The sequence below is a fragment of the Sphaeramia orbicularis genome, chromosome 13, assembly GCF_902148855.1.
Source record: "Sphaeramia orbicularis chromosome 13, fSphaOr1.1, whole genome shotgun sequence".
Classification (NCBI taxonomy): Eukaryota; Metazoa; Chordata; class Actinopteri; order Kurtiformes; family Apogonidae; genus Sphaeramia; species Sphaeramia orbicularis.
The window spans coordinates 48,358,277-48,374,704 of record NC_043969.1 but is presented as its reverse complement, the minus strand read 5'-3'; the positions used below and the strand labels follow the sequence as shown (position 1 = coordinate 48,374,704).

General features: G+C 37.8%; 1 protein-coding gene across 1 annotated transcript in view; it reads left to right on the top strand.

Moving 5' to 3' along the window:
• The first annotated feature begins 3,449 nt into the window (after positions 1 to 3,449).
• Positions 3,450 to 16,428, top strand: part of LOC115431165 (RNA-binding protein Nova-1-like) — a 43,545-nt gene continuing 30,566 nt past the window's right edge. Inside the window, exons 1-2 of the mRNA XM_030151398.1 lie at positions 3,450 to 4,766; positions 11,106 to 11,174. Coding sequence (XP_030007258.1) covers positions 4,610 to 4,766; positions 11,106 to 11,174 — 226 coding nt within the window. The 5' untranslated portion in view covers positions 3,450 to 4,609. The remainder of the gene's footprint in view (positions 4,767 to 11,105; positions 11,175 to 16,428) is intronic.

Here is a 16,428-nt window from a genome sequence, read left to right as displayed (position 1 = left end):
TTCTTATTTTGACTATTTTTGTTCTTTTGTTCAGATTTGGTTTTATTTTGTCCATTTTTGTTCTTTCTTGTCCACATTTAGTACTTATTTTGTCCATTGTTGCCCACATTCGGTTCATATTTTGTCCATTTTTGTTCTCTTTTGTTCAGATTTATTTTGTCCATTTTTGTCCAGATTAAGTTCTTATTTTGACCATTTTTGTTCTTTTGTCTAGATTTAGTTCTTATTTTGTCCATTTTTGTCCATGTTCGGTTCTTACTTTGTCCATTTTTGTTCTCTTTTGTTCAGATTTGGTTCTGATTTTGTCAATTTTGTCCAGATTTGGTTCTTATTTTGTCCATTTTTGTTGTCTTTTGTTCAGATTTAGTTCTTATCCTAACAATTTTGTCTAGGTTCATTTCTCAATTTGTCCATTTTTTGTCCCGTCTTGTTCAGATTCTTTTTGTTGTTGTCAATTTTTGTTTTTTTTTGTCCAGATTTAGTTCTTATTTTGTCCATTTTTGCCCATTTTTGCTCCTTCTTGTTCAGATTCTTTTATTTTGTCGACCTTTGCTCTCATTTTTTGTTCTGACTCAGTTCTTATTTTGTCCATTTTCGTTCTTTCTGGTTCAGATTTGGGTTTTATTTTATCTGTTTGGTTCAAAAACCTGCAACGTCGTAGACTTTAGAGAATCACCACAGCTCAGATGAACCCAAACCAGCCTCTGACTGTAAATCCTCACTTGCTTTGATCTGGAGCTGGAGTCACACTTATGAAAACTTTGTGTGCTCCTGAACACCTCCTGGTGCGTTTGTGGCTCCCTCTGCATTTTGGCGCATGACGGCGCTGCAGACCTTCGGGCTTCCATTCTTGCCCTAATTGCGTTTTCCGCGGCTGTAACGGAGTGAAAAACCCGCCGCCGCATCCCTTTCTCTCTCCAGTCACGTGATTTGCCTTTGCTCTCGTGGTGCCTTTAAGGACCGTGGGAAAACTGAAAGAAAGCAGGAATCTATAGCCACTGCCATGGGTTAATTCTTTTGTAATGTACTTCGACCTCTGCATTGTCGTAGAATTACATCTGTATCTACGTCATAGTCATAAACCACGAATGAGATGTAAAATTAAAACTAAATCTCAACATAAAAGATTAGTTCAGCTTTAATTTGAGGACATGTCACCAAAGAAGATTCTTTTAGGATGTTTTCTTGATATTAGTCATTATTTTCTTTCTTTCTTTTTTTAAAATATTGTGTTTATTCTTGATCAGATTTATTGATCATTTTTCATTTGCAGTTTAATTTCTTCATTTTTCAGGTTTATTCCTTATTTTATTCAGATTTAATGTTTGTTTTTGTTTGTTGTTACTTCACATTTTGTGCAGTTTTTTTTTTTGCTTATATGACACTTTTTTTTCCCACGTGTTCATTTTTCTTTGTTTTCTGCATAATTTGTTAAATTTTTGTGCTTATGTGGTTCACTTTAATTGAATGCCGCTGCATAAGAAATTATCAAAATAAGTACAATAGTCAGACTTGCTGATCTTCCCTGTTCATTTTCATCCCCATGTGGTAAAAATTCCAGCTAATGTGAAGTAACAGCTAAAGTATAGTCTGCTTCATGATGTATCATTGGCACCATTACTGCATGATCACATCCAATAAAATGTGATATTATCCATAATTTAATACTTAAATGACTTAGTGTCATGTCAGAAATATTCAGTATTTTGCACCAAATTTTATTCTTTAAAGTTGAAACACTCCTCTGAAACACATTCACCTGCACTGACATTGTTCAGATTCTAATGTTTTCTCCAATACTTTAAAATCTGAAAATCAATCAATTTAAATTTACTTGAACAAACAGACCTTTAGTAAAACAGATGTTTCCTTACAGTTGAGAGAATGATTTATGGGATCTAATGTGACTTCATTTATATAGTTGTTGAACATTTTTAATAACTTTACAGTAAAAATTTGTGCAAAAGTGTCCAATTCAGTGTTGAACTGAGTTGAGACATTGCGTTAAATAGCAATAAATTTGACATTATCTACAATTTCATACTTAAACTCGGTGTCATGTCCAAAATATTCAGTATTTTTGCATTAAATTTTATTCTCTAAGGCCTTAAAAACTCTTCTGAAGCACAATAACCTGCATTAACCCATAAAGACCCAAATGTCCACTGTCAACCAAAAGCATCTAATGATCTAAACTTTTGATCCACTAATCCAGGGGTGGCCAATCCTGGTCCTGGAGAGCCACTATCCTGCATGTTTTAGATGTATCCCTCTTCCAACACACCTGATTCAGATGATGAACCCATCATCAAGCTCTGCAGAAGCCTGATAATGACCGTCAGGTGTGCTGGAAGAGGGAAACATCTCAAACAGGGGTGCCCAATCCTGGTTCTGGAGAGTCACTCTCCTGCATGTTTTAGATGTTTCCCTCTTCCAACACACCTGACAGTCATTATCAGGCTTCTGCAGAGCTTGATGATAGACTGATCATTTGAATCAGGTGTGTTGGAAGAGGGATACATCTAAAACATAGAGGATAGTAGCTCTCCAGGACCAGGGTTGGTCACCCCTGCATTACTCTTATCAATACATGTAAATAATTAGTGTAAAATACAGTTCTTCGTCTTTTCATGGTCATCAGATATGACCCATTTGGATGTTCAGAGGCTCCGTAGTTACCATGGAAACACCATCATCTTCTACAACACTGATTCACTAGTAAAACCCATGGAGTTGGATCAGTGACAGTGGATGGACTCACTGTGGTTATGTTCAGTTAATGCAGGGGTACCCATTCCTGATCCTTGAGAGCTACTATCCTGCATGTTTTAGATGTGTCCCTCTTGCAACACACCTGATTCAAATGATCAGTCTATCATCAAGCTCTGCAGAAGCCTGATAATGACTGTCAGGTGTGTTGGAAGAGGGACCCATCTAAAACATGCAGGATAGTAGCTCTTGAGGACCAGGATTGGGCACTCCTGTGTTTATGCTATATTTTACTGAAAAAGTCCCCTTTTCCTCAGTTTGTTTGTTTTTGATTTAATAACCATTGAATTTACTCTGAGCTTTAATGAACATCTACATGATCAGTCAATTAAAAATAGGAAGATAGATGATTTTCACTGGGAAAAATGCAAAATTCAGAGGAAAATATTATAATAAACTAGAAGCACTCGGAGAGCGCAGACCTCCGCCAAGGCTGATCAGTGGGCCCCCCCACCCCCGATCACCACCAAAATTTAATCATTTCTTCCTTATCCCATTTCCAACAAACCCTGAAAATTTCATCCAAATCTGTCCATAACTTTTTGAGTTATGTTGCACACTAACGGACAGACAAACAAACAAACAAACCCTGGCAAAAACATAACCTCCTTGGCGGAGGTAATGATGATAAACCACTTAGGAAAGGTTAAACAGAGAGAAAAATTCATTTGAGAACTTCCACAAAAGTCACACTGGGTCTTTATGGGTTAATACCAATTAGATGTCAGTGTCTTCTCCAGTTGTGTCAAACCTAAACGCTTGGGTTGTCCAAGTCTGTAACGACGCACCGAAGTTGTAAAATCCGAGGTTCATGGAAGGCGTCTGAAGGCCTCGTGACGTCACCGCTCCCCTGCGCTCTCTCCATCAGCCAGTCAGAGAAGGGATGCTCTGAACGCAAGACTGCAGCATCTTCACGGACAAAACGTAGAGCAGGAAGAAAAAAAAAACAACAAAAAAAAAAAAAACAGCTCGAGTCTTTTCTTTCGGTCTGATCCATCCTCCAGCTCCGCGCGCGTCTCCGGACCGTCCTCAGCTCACGCGTCCGCCGTCACCCGTGGGTGTCCCGTTCATGACCGGAGCCCGGACAGGATAAAGCAGACAGAAAGCCAGCCTGCTGCCCGAGTCCCCTTTGGGATTTTTTTTCTACTCTTCTTTGCTTCACTGACCTTTGTTTCCTTTCTGTGTTTCCTTTCCTTTCTGTCTTTCCTTTCCTTTCCTTTCTTCCCTTCGGTTCATTTCACCTCTTTGTCTTTCTGTTTGGCTTTATTTCCTTGCCCTGTTGGCCGCTGGTTTGCAGAGGAGCGCCACCATCCTGCACCGCCTGACATGCTTTTATCCGGTCGCAGCGGAATGACACACATATCTAACCCGCACATCTGAAGGTTAATGGAACACTGACGCTCCTGATTTTTGCACGGGTTTTTTTAAGTAGCCTAGAACACGCATCTGCATCCTCATCTGCAGAGGTTTGGGATTTTTTTTGTTGTTGTTGGGTTCCTATTTCTCTTGAGCCGATCATCCGTCCGCTCCGCCAGTTTCTTTCTTTCTCTCTGTCTTCTGCGCAGCATCTCTTTACGCACGGCCACAGCGCGGAGAAAACGCGCAGCATATCATCCCCCGTCCGTAAAGAAACAGGCGTATTCTCCGATTCCGAACCCGCTTTCGCCTCCTTCTATTCCTCCTTCTCTTCCTTCTTCTTCTTCTTTTTCTTCAAGGACTCGGCTCTGTGTGTGCGTGTGTGTGCGTGTGTGTAAACGGCTGCGCTGCGTAAAAGAAAAACAACGGGAAAAGAAAGGGGGGATTTAAACGCAACACAAGCATCCAAGAGCAAGCTCGAAAAATGATGGCCGGCGGAGCAGTACAGCAAAACGGGATTTTCTCAAATCCTCACCACCACAATCAACAACCACACATGGAGTCCGATCCACCGGATTCGCGTAAAAGACCCCTGGAGACGCCGACGGAGGCCAGCAGCACCAAACGCACAAACACGGGAGGTAAGGACAAGGCGATGGGGATGCGGGGAGCGGGTCCGGGTCAATGTGGTTTTCGTCCAGATTCAAGGAGGTGCAGGTTGATGTGATCGGGGAGGGATTGGGAGGTATTTCCAGAGCGCGTTTTCCCCTTAAATCTGCCTTGTCATGAGCGACATTTTTTTTTTTTTAAATTCGCATCCCGGGTGCGTGGATGAAAGGGAAACAATGAGAATGGGATTTGGAGGGAATCCGCCGGGTCCCTCACAGATAGCGCACATCCTGGCTCTTCCCAGTCAACATCAGCCTGCATTATGTGTGTGTTTTTGAAACTGCGTCTTAAGATTTTTTTTTTTTTTACGCGCAGCCACACTCCAGCGGCCATGCTGGAGCCAAAATAAGGATGTAAACAAGTGAAATCCAGATCAGGCTGGTGTGATGGTGGTGGTGGCGGTGCGTGATCGCTCTCATCCCGTCGACGGATGACCTTGTGATAATCTCACACATCAGCCACCATCGCCGCTTTGTGTACAATTACACAAGCGGATAAACAAGCGAGAGTCGTATTAACAGCAGGCCTTTGACGCGCCAGAGCCGGAGACCGAGGCGGAATGCGACAGTCTGTGTTATTGCAGTATATGATGATGCCTGTGCCTGGACATTTCTCAGCATGCATTTGCATTACTGTCCTCATTTTTTTTATCTGCAGTGACGAGCGAGACGTTTTTTTTTTTTTTAATCTCTAAATTTGTCCAATGATGCTTTTTCATGGTTGGATGAAATATGGATATGTCACCATGGCAATCACCATATTTGGTTTTTGTTTACATGCTGTCATGCGCCAAAGCATTCCCATCACCCGGCATTCCAACCATCAGTAGCCTCTCCTGGCCATGCACCCCCCCCCCCCCCCCCCCCCCCCCCCCCCCCCCCCCCCCCATCATGGACATGTGGACACACAATACACTGTCAATGCTCCTTAAAGACCCCGGACTCAGGGGGTCCAGCAGGGTTTGGATCAGTTCAGGGAGTCCAGTCCAGTCCTCAGAAGTAAAAGTCTGCCTTTAATTCAGGTCATTAGGTTGATGTTATCAGGGTTTAGGAGAGTTTTAATCCTCAAACTGCTCAATCTGGACCAGTGTCACAGTGTCTTTCCTCTCACATCCACAGTGTTTTTTGTCTCTTCTCAGGCTGAAACTGGAAATAACAAACCGTTCTCAATGTCTCACCTTGAAAACATAAGCTCAGAATAAATAAAACATATGATTTTACCCTAAATGTTGTCTTTAAGGCCATAGAACTCCTCTGAAACACATTAACCTGCACTAATATCATTTAGATTTCAGTGTTTTCGCCAGTTCTCTAATATCTGACACTGAATTAATTATAATTTAATTCAATTCAGTCTTGAATTAAGTTGAGACATTGCATTAACAGCAATACACTTGACATTATCCATAATTTTATACTTATAATATTTAGTGTCGTGAAAAATATTCAGTATTTGGCCTCAATTTTTAGTATTTTAAGCTATAAAAACCCCTCAGAAACACATTCACTTACACCAATATTGTTCAGATTTTATTATTTTAATGTCAAATGTTATATTTTAATGATTTAAAGGACCTAATGTGATTTATGAAGAAAGATACTGAATTTTTTTTAGAACTTTAGAGTAAAATTTGTGCAAAAGTTTGCAATTCAGTGTTGAATTAAGTTGCAACAGTTTTTAAAATTGCATTAGATTTGACATTATCCGTAATTTCATACTTATAGTATCTAGTGTCATGTAAAAAATATTCAGTATTTTGCCTAAAATTTTATTCTTCAGCACTGTAAAAAACAAAACTCAAACACATTCACTTGTACTAATATTGATCAGATTTTAATATTTTAAGGTCACATATTATATTTTAACATCTGACATTGAAATAATTGAAATGTAACATACACATTTAGTGAAAAAGATGCTTCATATTAGAGTTGAGAATCATTTAAAGGATTTAATGTATTTATTAATATAGTTACTGACTTTTTTTAATGTATAACTTTACAGTAAAATTTTTGCAAAAGTTTGCAATTCAGTGCTGAATTAAGTTGCAACAGTTTTTAAAATTGCATTAAATTTGACATTATCCATAATTTCATACTTATAGTATTTAGTGTCATGTGAAAAATATTCAGTATTTTGCCTCAAATGTTGTTCTTTTAAGCTGTAAAATCCCTCAAACACATTCACTTACACTAATATTGTTCAGATTTTAATATTTTAATGTCAAATATTACATTTATTATCTGACACTGAAATAATTAAAATGCAAAATGTACACATTTAGTGAAACAGATGTTGAGAATGATTTAAAGGATCTAATTGGATTTATTAATATAGTTACTGACATTGTTTATAACTTTACAGTAAAATTTGTTCAAAAGTTTGCAATTCAGTGTTGAATTAAGTTGCAACAGCTTTTTAAATTACATTAAATTTGACATTATGCATAATTTCATACTTCTAAATCTTAATCTACTCAGTGTCATGTCAAAAATATTCAGTATTTTTCCCCAAATTTTCTTCTTGAAGGCCATAAAAACTCCTCTGAAACACATAAGTATGCATTAGCATTATTTAGATTTCAATGTTTTCTCCAATTCTCTAAAATCTGACAATTAATTATAATTTAATTTTAACATGTACACATTTAGTAAAACAGATGATTCATACCAGAGGAAAGAGAATTAATACAGATCTATTGTGATGTATTACTACAGTGGTTGAATTTTTTTTTATAAGGTTACAGTAACATGTGTGCAAAAATGTCCAATTTAGTGTTAAATTATTTGAGACATTGCATTAAAAAGGAATACATTTGACATTATTCACAATTTAATACTTAAACTACTTAGTGTACTGTCCAAAATATTCAGTATTTCGCCCACATTTTATTCTTTCAAGCTGTAAAAAAACCCTCCTCTGAAACACTTTTACATGCATTAATATCATTCAGATATTAATATCTTCTCCAATTCTTTAAAATCTGACATTAAATGAATTAAAATTTAGCATGTACACATTTTTTTTTATTGGAGCAGACACTTAAATGCAGTCTCTGAAAAAAAAGTCATATCTTTACAGAAAAAGTTGTGCAAAAATTTCCAATTTGGTGTTGCATTGTTGCGACAACTCTTTAAAGTATATTAAATTAGACATTATCCTTAAATTCATGCTTATAAACCTCAAACTACTTAGTGTCAGGTCAAAAATATTCAGTATTTTGCACCAAATTTGACTCTTTGAGGCCATAAAAACTCCTCTAAAACACATATTACGATGCATTACTGTCACACAGATTTTACTTCTTATTGAGGGAATTTGTGATGCTGCAAATCGATTCTGATCGTAATGAAGAGACTAATTGTGTGAAAAATGTCGATTAGTTTCTCTTCAAATATCTTGTTTGATCCAAAACCCAAAAATATTCAGTTATATTCACAGAGGAGGAAAGAAACCAGGAAATATTCACATTAAGAAGCTGCAACCAGAGAATTTGCACTTCACTGAAACAGGTGATTTAATAGTTTTAATCTGTGCAGCGTTCAACTTGAGTCTGATAAAATATTGATAATTTAAACATGTTTACAGTGCGAGGCCTGATGATACTGAAACTAATATGAAAATATAAGTCGACAGGTATGAACAGTCCATCAATAAGCTTTTATCTCGTGGATTTTTGGGTGACCTGGTCCTTTTGTGCATTGAACAAACCAGTTAATGTTAGATTTCCCTGACCCCCCCCCCCCCCCCCACACACACACACACACACACTACCACTACGGCCCCCCCCACAGCGGCCCTCCCGTCCTCAGTGGTTGTAAATAGACAGATGAGGGTGAGCCACAGGTTAGACGCCGCCGCCGCCGCTGTTTACAGATCGATGCAGTAAAGGCTGTATGTAAAAAGCCACTCACCCCCCCACACACCCCCTCCCTCCTCAGGGACCATCCTCCAGCAGGCAGGAAGCTCGTCCATTTAGACAAATGAAAAGGTTGGGATGATGATGATGATGATGGTGATGGCTTTTACTCAGGCAGAGTGGAGGTCAGCATCAGGCCGAGCAGGACCACGATGCAGCCCCCCCACCTCACCCCCCCACACTATAAACACACACAGGAATCGGCTGCTGCTGGTCTTTTCTAATCATTCTGCACTAACATTAATGTTTTATAAATGTCTTTTCACTTTCTGAGCTAAAAATTGGGTCTTTATTATCTTTTATTTGACTGATTTGCACAAGTGAAGCTTCTATTTTTACTGATAATAAGATGCAGGTTGATTTTACAGACCGGGTTGGGGGGTTGGTGGTGGTGGGGGTATGGACAACATCTCAAACATGTCAAAGTAATTTTATTTCTCCGTCATTGTAATGGTACAAAATGGTTTGAATTAACCACACGGAGCGGATTATTTTCTTCTTTTATCTGGAGCTTCCATAGAAACCAAAAAACAACACAACAAAACACTTGGGTTAAAAATAAAAGGCTCAAAACTGTAAAATTAGAATTTTTTTTTTTTTTTTTTTTTTTTTTTTTTTTTTTTATCACAATGGGATCTTTAATGAACTGCAAATGTCTGGTCATCATGTAAGTCCAGCCTCTGGTTTTAAGACTGAAGTCACTGCTTGAAACCAGATTTGTTCCACATGTGTGAAAATACAGTGACTTCCTGTCACTGGAAATAAAAAGAACATTTCTGTGGTTTTACCTGATAAATGAAACAAAGCTAAAGAATAATCTTTTCATCAAATAAATGTTTTTACAAATCATTCAAATAATATCAGTGAATATTATTAACTAGCAAGCTAACTATGGCTAACATTAGCAGCAAAGTATATGTTCTTTAGGTGTTTATTTTGTTAGCTAATATTAGCTCATGTTAGCTACTGTTAGCTAATATGTTAGCTGTAATGTTAGCTAATATGTTAGCCAGCAAAATAAACCCCAAAATAAACCCCCCTGAACATATATTGAACTAGAAGCTTATATAGTTAAGAACTTCATTGCAACATTCATGTGTAGCAGCAGAAAACCATAGTTGGATGAAAAACTTGCGTCAGCTAACATTAGCTAGCAGGCTAACTGCAACTGCACACAAGAATGTCTATAAACAAGGCCTGGAAGCAAATATGTTCAAGTTCAACAGAATTCTGCAGGATTAGAACTAGTTTGACCTAAATCTGGACTGAAGCTGCTCAAAAGGTGCCACAGTTTTATCTTTTCTTTTTCTAATAATGAGACAAACACCAGTAAGTCAAACCTATTTTTAATATTATTGTGTATCAGCAGAGCTACATGTTCAGCATGTTGGGTTGAAAAAGTATTGTCTAAAGAATTGGTTTTGTGCTTTTTGCAGCAGCTAATGTTAACTAGCAAGCTAACCTCATTTTAACCAGAGATTAAAATCAAAACAATAAAGTTAAAGTTATGTTAAATGATTTTGTCTTTTTGAGGAAACAGTTGAAGCTGCAGGATCGCAAACAAATAAACAATTTAATCACTACTGTATAAAATAACTTTAAACAAGGAAATGTGTTTGTATTATTTAGTACTAATGTACAAATGAATCTCAGTGTTACATTTTAAAACTAATTAAGCTAAATTTCACAAATTAAATAACTGTTTTAATTAGACATACTATGGACAGGAAGCAGCCACATTTCCACACATGTGGATCAGATCAGGTGTGTCTAAATTATTTTAATTTACCAAACGGCTGGATTTCCAGGATTTCAAATCTTGTTTTAGGTTATTGTCGATATTAGGGATGCACCGATACATCGACTGAACATCGATATCGGCCTCTATTTGGTGATATTGGCCAATATCGATATCGTTGTATTTATCACATTGTTATCATATCGTGTGTTTTCACTGGTAGCCTCAGATATTTATGTGTCGTGTTATATTTAAGTTTTTTTGTTTTGTTTTTTTTAATACATGTGTGTTTTCATCTGTGTTCAAAGATAATGTGATGAAGGACTGAAATACTTTACAACAGGAACACATTTTTAATATTTATTATGAAGATTTCTTTGTTAAGGCGATAAATAACAACCCAAACTAGATCAATCAGTTTCACATGTCTTGTCAGCTTTGCAGTCGGTGCATCCCTAGTACTCCTCATATCACCCAAACCTAGACCCGGTGGATTAAAGCCAACATTGGTTTTCACTGAGAAACTGTTGATGTTTTTTAGATCTAAGATGGCTGCACCTTTAAAGTTCTTTAAGAGCTCTTAAATATGACTGTTTCTATGTATAATTAGTTGACGCCACACACTCCCCACCCCTGTGCTTCCTCTCTCTGTAGTGGCCTTCCTGCAGCCCCTATTTGAAACTGAAGGCATTGTATTCCCTCACCAAGAAACTGAGACTCATGGTAAGACAGACTTTGATTTTGATCTTCTACCTGTTTTCTAATCTTTAACTGTAACTTTCTTTAATGCAGGACTGATTCAGCAACAACAACACACACACATACACGCTTTGTCTTAAAAAGGCCAAATTATGCACAAAGACAATTATTTTAGGGAATGGAAAGAGCTGCAGGGCCTGACACCTTCATATTCTACTCATAATGCATGCTGATACTGTTATATTGTATGTTATCAGTTCCATAACATCCATTTCCATGCTTTTTGTACAAATTCAGTTTGTCATGATACCCGACATTACTGCACAGATGAGTCCTGATGACCTTTGACCTCATGCTAGCCATACCATCAAAGCATTGGGTTTTTGACTGCTGTTGTAATTGCTGAAATGTTCCTTTGCTGTACGATCTATGATGCTGCTGTGCGTTCATGCGACTATTTCAATGTTTTTCTTTTTCATGTTTCACTGCAGCTTTGACTATTTGTCTTAATTCAAGTGGAAAATGAGTTTTTACAGTGAAGTTTTTCCAATCGACCGATACTTCATCTGGAAATAACCACCAGCTCCTAAGAAACCACACAAGGACCAAGAATCTGTTCATGTTGGACGCATTATCAATGAAACATAGATTTACATGTAGATATGATAGTCTGTATAAAAGTTTATTCCCCTCAGGTCGACTTCACCTGACACGCTATTTTCTTCTCCTGATGCTGAAAACAAAAACAGTAAGAAAAACTCAGACTGAAAATTGAATGGATTTCAGTTGTTGTGAAAGCCAGTGTTTTGTCAGAATGAACAAAATAAGCAACAGAACTGTCAATTTGAACACAGTAAGTGACAAAATGAACAAAACTGTACAAAATGATCAATAAAATGAACAAAAAGCAAAAAATAATCAATTGATTGGATAAAAAGCTGCATAATGAACAAACGTACTAGGTGATGAACAAAATTAACTAAATAGTCAATAACATGAACAAAAATTATAAATTAATTGGACTGGGAAAAGACACCAACAAAAGGATCAAAAAATACAACAAAATGAACAAAATAATCAAAGAAACAAACAAAAGTGAAAAAAAAAATCTATTAATTGGATATAAAAGCAACACAATGATGAAAATATGCAATGAAATTAATAAAATGATCAATAACATGAACAAAATAATCAATGAAATGAACAGATATTAAACCAAATTATCATTTAATTGGATATAAAAGCAACAAAATGATGAATATATGCATATATGCATCCAATATATGATTTGAAAAAGACACCAACAAAATAATTTTAAAAAATTCAACAAAATGAACAAAATAATCAATGAAATAAACGGAAGCAAAATAAATAATCAATTAAATGGATATAAATGCAACATAATGATAAAAATATGCAATGAAATTAACAAATGATCAATTAAATAATCAAATGGAGAAAAATGGAAAAAAACAACAACACTAGGAACAAACGCATCAACATAATAAATAATAATGAATAGCCTTGAATAATGTTGTGTTCTGAATGTTGGGGGGGGTTGAGCCGGTTCGGGGTCAGATGTTGGACCTCTTGGGGCTGATGGTCGTCCTGTTTCCTCTGGACGGGGGTCTGTTGGCGGCGGTGGTGGATGTGGTCGGCGTGGAAACGGTTGCCTGGATTCTGCAGCTCATAAATGCAGGTCTTGTAAAAAGCTGGAGGTCTTAACGAGGGGGAGATCAATGAGGAGCTGCTGTTCACAGCCCCCCCACCCCACCCCCAAACCCTCCGACCCCCCGGCCCCCTAATCCACCAACCCCAACCATTCTTATGTGAGCGGCCCCTCCCCCCGGCCCCCACCTCAGCAGGATCCCCTCTGTCATTAAACGAGCTCACTTTCCCTCTTGTCGTGGACGTATGTGATCAGACATGTTTGATCAGACTGTGTTAATATTTGATTCTGAAGACGGGTTTGATCTGGATCCACACGACGGCAGCTAAGACTCTATTTCTACTGAAAAAGTCATGAAAAACACAACTAAAATGTTGTTGCGATAAATCAGATCGTTATTCCATTAATAAAAAAGAGCTGATTTTTGGTCCTGAATCAAAGAATGAAGAAATCAGGTGAATATTTGTAAATTATTTGTGAGAAAAAACAAGATGAAAATGACATAAAAGATGAAAACAATGAACAATATGTAACAATGTGTAACAACATAAAAACAATTTATCGGTGTTAAAGTTGTAGCAATATTTAACAAGATTCAGCGACATATATTAATTGTAATAGTCTGAAACAAAAACAGTTTAATGTCTTAAAAGTCAAAACAATCTGTAACACAACAAAAATGACTTTGCAACTTTAGAACAATAACAAAATGAAAACAATGTAACGAGACTTTTTTTGGGCATAGTGCAATTGGTATGTCACGCAAAACTGCAATGGAAAGATCTTTTTTCACAACTAGAGTCATGTGAATAAAAAAAAAACAAAAAAAAAAAAAAACTGGATGTTGACGGATGTTACAACAAGCAAAGAAGAAGAGTTTTAAAAGAAATATGTTGCAGTATGTATGGACACACCAGGAAACCACATCATTTTTAAATGTAATATGAGATAGAGGGGTAATATATAATACTAATGAATATATCTGTAAATCAACACCATATTTACATTCATCGCCATGTTTACGGAATGACTTCTCATGTCATCTCACAATAATAAATAAACAAATCATTGCATTTGTGATTTAATGGAAAAAACCGACATTACACACTTCTGTTTTTTCGACATTTAGTAAATATCCTTAAAGTTTTGCGCGGATGTCCAATGGAAAAGCAACTAATGTGTAACAACATGAAAACAATGTATCAATATTTAATAAGATGAAAATGATTCAACGACATAAAAGGTGTAATTGTCGATAACAAGACAAAAAACAGTTTAAAATCTTAAAAGTCAGAATAATACGGAACAACAAAAATGAGTTTGCAACATTACAGCGGTAACAACATGTAACATGAAAACAATCTAGTGTGAAAGTCAGTGTGTAACGAGAATCAACGACATGAAAGTTGTAATAATCTGTAACAAGATAAAAACAGTTTAAGGTGTAACATAAAAGAACATAACAATTAAAACATCCACTGAGACAGAAACAGGTTCTCACTTCTTATTTTGTTCATTTTAAACAAATGCATTTCACAACAAAATAAACACTGAAAAATTGATCACAGCATCAGGACTCATTTAAGGCATTATTTCACATATTTCCATGAAATGATCCAAAAAAGACGTTAAATCATTGAAATCATTGGGAAGAAATGTAACAAATGTCTAAATATTGTTCAGGTTATATTTGAACCGTCTTATACTGATGAGGTTCAGGTTTTTGTTTTGTTTTTGTTGATTATGTTCTCTCTGAAATGAAGTCTAATATATGCATTTAAGCCTCACACGTTAACCTCAAAAAGTGGACGTTAAGGCGTTAAAGAGCGCAGATATGTGGTACAAATACAGGTGAAGATGCTAAATCATGTATATTTATATGCACATGTATATTTTTAGTGAAATAACATTGAAGTTGTAGTCCTTATGAAGCCCTAAGTGGAACAAATGCACCATTTTTGATTGTTAATTTAGTGTTTTAAAGACTTTAAAGCAGAAAATCCTGACTGTTGTTAGATTTTGGAGTTTTTAATGAACATAAACATGACCAACAGTTAGAACATGTACAATGAAACTGAGGTCCATTATACGTCAGAGTAAGAAAACAGTATAATACAGAAGCAGAGGCGTCTGTAACCTTCGCCTTTATTCGTTCCATGGATTCAGGACTGAGGTGAAGCAGGACTGGAGTGGCCTTCAGTCCCTTCACTTCAGTCAGTGTTCAACAAACTGCTTGTATAAGCCGTTGAGGAGTCTTATGTAAGCACCGCCACAGTGAATTGGATGGGTTTATTCTGTCCGGTTTTTATGTCGGGGCTCGGAAAACGAACATACGAACGAGTCGAACACGGCTTTAACAGTCAGGGAAAATCACATGACCTACATCCTTTCCTCCTCTCCTCTCCTCTCCTCTCCTCTCCTCTCCTCCTCTGTCTCTAAGATATAATACATTCATTTAGTAAATGGATGCACTGGCAGAGCCATGCTGGGATGGGGGGGGGGGGGGGGGGGGGTGTCCTTGCCAAGTGACATCAGGGGACTCTCAGTATCTGGACGAGTCTTGTGAGTGTCGTTATCTATTTCTGTAAAAGCAGAGATGAAGTTTACAGGCCAGAGGAGGTGATGGATTACAGCATTAACATATGCACACTTGTGTTCGTTTCTCTAACCCAGTGGGGACTTTCATAACCATAACAGCTGAACAGATAATCCTAAACCTGACCGGACCCTTCACCCCAACTCTAAAACCAAACCAGTCTGGGCGGTCCTCATATGTCCCCTGTTTACATCACAGTCCCCACTGCGTTACATAAACATGGCAACTGGTACATATTGGATTCTTAGCGATACGAGACAGGATCTTTGATGATATTGATCTGATTGTTTTCTGATGTTTTTTTTTTTTGGGATGACCATGCGAAGGATGTCTGAGGAAGCAGGAACGTACATGGTTAAAACCGAAACAAACAGAGCGGTTGGATTAAAAATGGGGTTTGTGCGTCTCACGCTAGTTTTTTAGCCTCGTTAGCGTTCGGAACACGGCGTTCTCTCTGCGACGCCTGTTTTTATTCACTCCCAGCCTCAGCATTTCTCTCCCCCTTTCATTCCTCCTCATCCATACTTATGCTCTGCTTCCACCCTCCTCCTCCTCCCTCCTCCTCCTCCTCCTCCTCCTGTCCTCCTTCACCCTCGTCCTCCCATCATTTCGTCCTCCCCCTCCCCCTTCATCAATCACCGGCTGCCATTGACGACGCACTTGCTCCGTTACTGAGGCCGCCGATCAATTCGCCGCCACCATCAGGCAGGCGGCATCAGCGACCGTCCTTCTCCACCCCTCTCCTCTCCCTCATTTTTTTTTTTTTTTTCTTTTTCGAGCCACTGCGTCAAAGTAGAAAAAAAGAAACAGAAGCCATTGTACAGGGTGGGGTGAAGGCGCCGGGGGGCGGGAACACTCCAACAGGGGAAGGCGTGGGATTGGTGGAGCGATACGCTGCTCACAGCGACTCGCTGGCTGATAGGTGAGGAGAGCAGATGAATAAAGATGAGGCGGTGATGAAAGGACGACTGGAAGCCCCCCCACCCTGCAAACCCCCCGACAGCCTCGAACAA